This window comes from Nicotiana sylvestris, chromosome 5 (assembly GCF_000393655.2).
Source record: "Nicotiana sylvestris chromosome 5, ASM39365v2, whole genome shotgun sequence".
NCBI lineage: Eukaryota > Viridiplantae > Streptophyta > Magnoliopsida > Solanales > Solanaceae > Nicotiana > Nicotiana sylvestris.
The window spans coordinates 59,523,266-59,527,016 of record NC_091061.1 but is presented as its reverse complement, the minus strand read 5'-3'; the positions used below and the strand labels follow the sequence as shown (position 1 = coordinate 59,527,016).

At 29.8% G+C, this 3,751-nt stretch overlaps 1 protein-coding gene across 1 annotated transcript; it reads left to right on the top strand.

Annotated features, from left to right (window-relative positions):
- Positions 1-1,531: 1,531 nt before the first annotated feature.
- On the top strand, positions 1,532-2,740 carry LOC138891097 (uncharacterized). The gene has a single exon (XM_070174066.1). The coding sequence runs from the start codon at positions 1,532-1,534 to the stop codon at positions 2,738-2,740; it is 1,209 nt and encodes a 402-aa protein (XP_070030167.1).
- Positions 2,741-3,751: the final 1,011 nt, after the last annotated feature.

Genomic DNA, 3,751 nt, shown 5'->3' with positions numbered 1-3,751 from the left:
CATTGGTGGTTTACTACCCCGTGTAAACAAAAATTAGGAGCAAAAAGAGTAAATAATAAAGTAAGAAAAACAACACCCTGGATTAAAGGAAGTGAAAAGATTACCCAAAAATTAGAAAATATAATACAAAGTAACCATAATATAGAGATAATCATTTTCTCAATAAATAAGATAAAACCACTACAAGATAAACTAGAATTACTATATAATGATAATCCACTCCAAGGATGGGAAAAACATCAAACAAAAATAAAGATTGAACTAATAGATGAAAATAGCATAATAACACAAAAACCTTTAAAATACAATTTTAATGATTTAACAGAATTTAAAATGCATATAAAAGAATTATTAGATAATAACTACATACAAGAAAGTAATAGTAAACATACTAGCCCAGCATTTATAGTAAATAAGCATAGTGAACAAAAAAGAGGAAAAAGCCGTATGGTTATAGATTATAGAAACTTAAATGCAAAAACAAAAACATATAATTATCCGATACCAAATAAAATACTAAAAATTAGACAAATACAAGGATATAACTATTTTAGTAAATTTGACTGTAAATCAGGATTTTACCATTTAAAACTAGAAGATGAATCTAAAAAGTTAACAGCATTCACAGTACCACAAGGATTTTACGAATGGAACGTATTACCTTTTGGATATAAAAATGCACCAGGTAGGTATCAACATTTTATGGATAATTACTTCAACCAATTAGAAAATTGTATAATATATATAGATGATATATTGCTATATTCTAGAACAGAGAACGAACATATAAAACTACTAGAAAAATTCATACACATTGTAGAAATATCAGGAATAAGTTTAAGTAAAAAGAAAGCAGAAGTAATGAAAAATCAAATAGAATTTTTAGGTATACAAATAGATAAAAACGGAATAAAAATGCAAACCCATGTAGTACAAAAAATAATTAACTTGAATGAAACACTTGATACAAAAAAGAAGTTACAATCATTTTTAGGATTGGTTAACCAAGTAAGAGAATATATTCCTAAATTAGCAGAAAACTTAAAACCATTACAGAAAAAATTAAAAAAGGACATAGAATATCATTTTGACGAAAAAGATAAAATACATATACAGAAGATAAAAAATATGTGTAAAAAATTACCAAAACTATATTTTCCAGATGAAAAGAAACAATTTACATATATTGTAGAAACTGATTCTAGTGATCACAGCTACGGAGGAGTTCTAAAATATAAATATGATAATGAAAAAATTGAACACCATTGTAGATATTATTCCGGATCATACACGGAACCACAATTAAAATGGGAAATAAATAGGAAAGAACTATTTGGATTATATAAATGTTTGTTAGCATTTGAGCCATATATTGTTTATAACAAATTTATAGTAAGAACAGATAATACACAAGTAAAATGGTGGATAACTCGGAAAGTACAGGATTCAGTAACTACAAAGGAAATAAGGAGACTTGTATTAAATATACAAAATTTTACATTTACAATTGAAGTAATACGGACTGACAAGAATGTTATTGCAGACTACCTATCAAGACAAAGGTACCCAAACAGATGAAAGCCAAGAATCAAAAGACATATTTACAATCCTTACTACTCTATCCTTACAGATGGAGAGTATGGGAAAAAGATTACAACAGCTAGAAAGTCAGCAGCATGACTATAAAAATGCGGAGCTAAGTCAATCGGAAGACTCTAAACTTCCAGAGGTAGAAGGAGACGTTGGGAAACTCCAAAAAACCCATAACACAGTTGCTTTATATACAGCTGCAGGTACAAGCAAACAAGTTAGCAAAAAGCCACATATCAATGTAAACCTAAATACCGTATTTGATAAGCCATTTACATCAAAAAAGCCAAGAGAAGCAATAGTTATAGCCCCACAAACTTCAACCTATGCTAATAGCCTACACCACAACAAAAAGGTATATAACCATATTACTCAAACATATATTGAGAATATATATAAAATCCAGACATTTCTGAACCTAAACCCTAGATCAACAACTACTACAGATCCAACACAAGATTATGTAACCCAAAAACTACAGGGATATAATAGGCTTATAGCCCAGCCAAAAACAAAAGCAAACCTAGTAAAAACATGTTACAACTACGGACTACTTAGCACAGTATATACCCATGACGGAGAAGAAATAATTGGAATACCAGAGCTATACAAAGCATTTGTCACCTTCAAGAGAATTACAAAAGGCAACCTATTCTTCATCAAATTCTATACAGCACCAGCGGAAATACTATATGATGAAATAAAACCCATAATACAGGTGATAAAAATAGGACTAACACGAGATATGATAATACCGGAAGAGATAGAGAAACAACCGGAGATACAGAAAATGGAGATACCAAGTTTCTATGCTAATAAAAGAATAATTGGTATAGCAACTATTATTCAAGAACTAGCTAACAATTATCTACAAGGAAATGCTATCTGGAGCTACTATTCCAGAGACCAATTGATGATATATGCCAACTCGAAGGAACTACGACAAGGAGATATGGATGAAGTCCAGAAATGGATTTTATCATTATTAAAACCAGAAATGCAACCAACTACCAGAGCATTGAAAAAAGAATTTATTTCAAACGAGTTATTAACAAGATACTGCAAACTAGTAGGACACAAATATCCAGACCACATATGTTCAAAGTGCAACGGAGATGATAACTATGTACCAGAAGTCCAACTAGAATGAAGGTATCAACAAGAAGACAAAAGAAGAAGACAGCTACTGGAAACATATAATGTAAAGTAAATAGTACTAGTCGCATTCATGAACAGTAAAGGTCGTTCATGAATAGTAAGAGTCATAAAGTAAATAGTATATGTCATAATCATGAACAGTAAAGGTCGTTCATGAATAGTAGGAGTCATTTGTAAACAGTAAGAGTCGTTTTAATTTTCTTTATATAGAATGTAAATCCGAGGAAGGAGGACATCCTCACCCTTACCTTCTCTCTCTAATATTCTCTCTTATCTTCTCTCTTGTAAGAAATATCTGAGTTAATTACAAGTATCTAAAACAGCTATGGAGCATTCAAACGAGTTACAAAACCAGGTAAGTTTATTTATAATCATGTTTAACTAAACTCTTATATTCCTTATAATCTCTTAAAAATCATAATTGTTTATCATGTTATAGTACTGTTATAAAGAACATCTTGAGAAAGTTTGCCTGTCTAATAATGCTGAGAGTAGTTAAGCCCAGACTATGCCATCCTAAAGTGGAAACCAGTAGGCAAGGAAGCCGTTTAGGGGAGTACACAGAGTTGAGGCGCTGTTAGGGTAAATGATTGAAGCATGAAAAACATGGTAGTGACCAGAAAAGATTGTTCAGTATAACTTATTAAAATATGATAAACTCTATGATAAACAAAGAGGTTAGAGGGAATATGTTTAGTAAACACATGATAAGGATAAATAATAAATCTAAATGAACAACCACACGTATTTATTAGAAGAAAATATTGACTACAAAATACTTATGTTATATATCTTTAAGAGACTTAATAACGATGTTAAAAGAAAAATTTACGATATTTTAGTTACTTTTGAAATAATATATGTAATGGAACAAGCATTTACGGAACTAATTGTATCACATGAAATAGATATATTAGATCTATATGAACTAGATTTATATTCAGACTAATGATCACATATCAAGTTAATAAAATCTTTTTATAAATGAAACATAACACTTTTC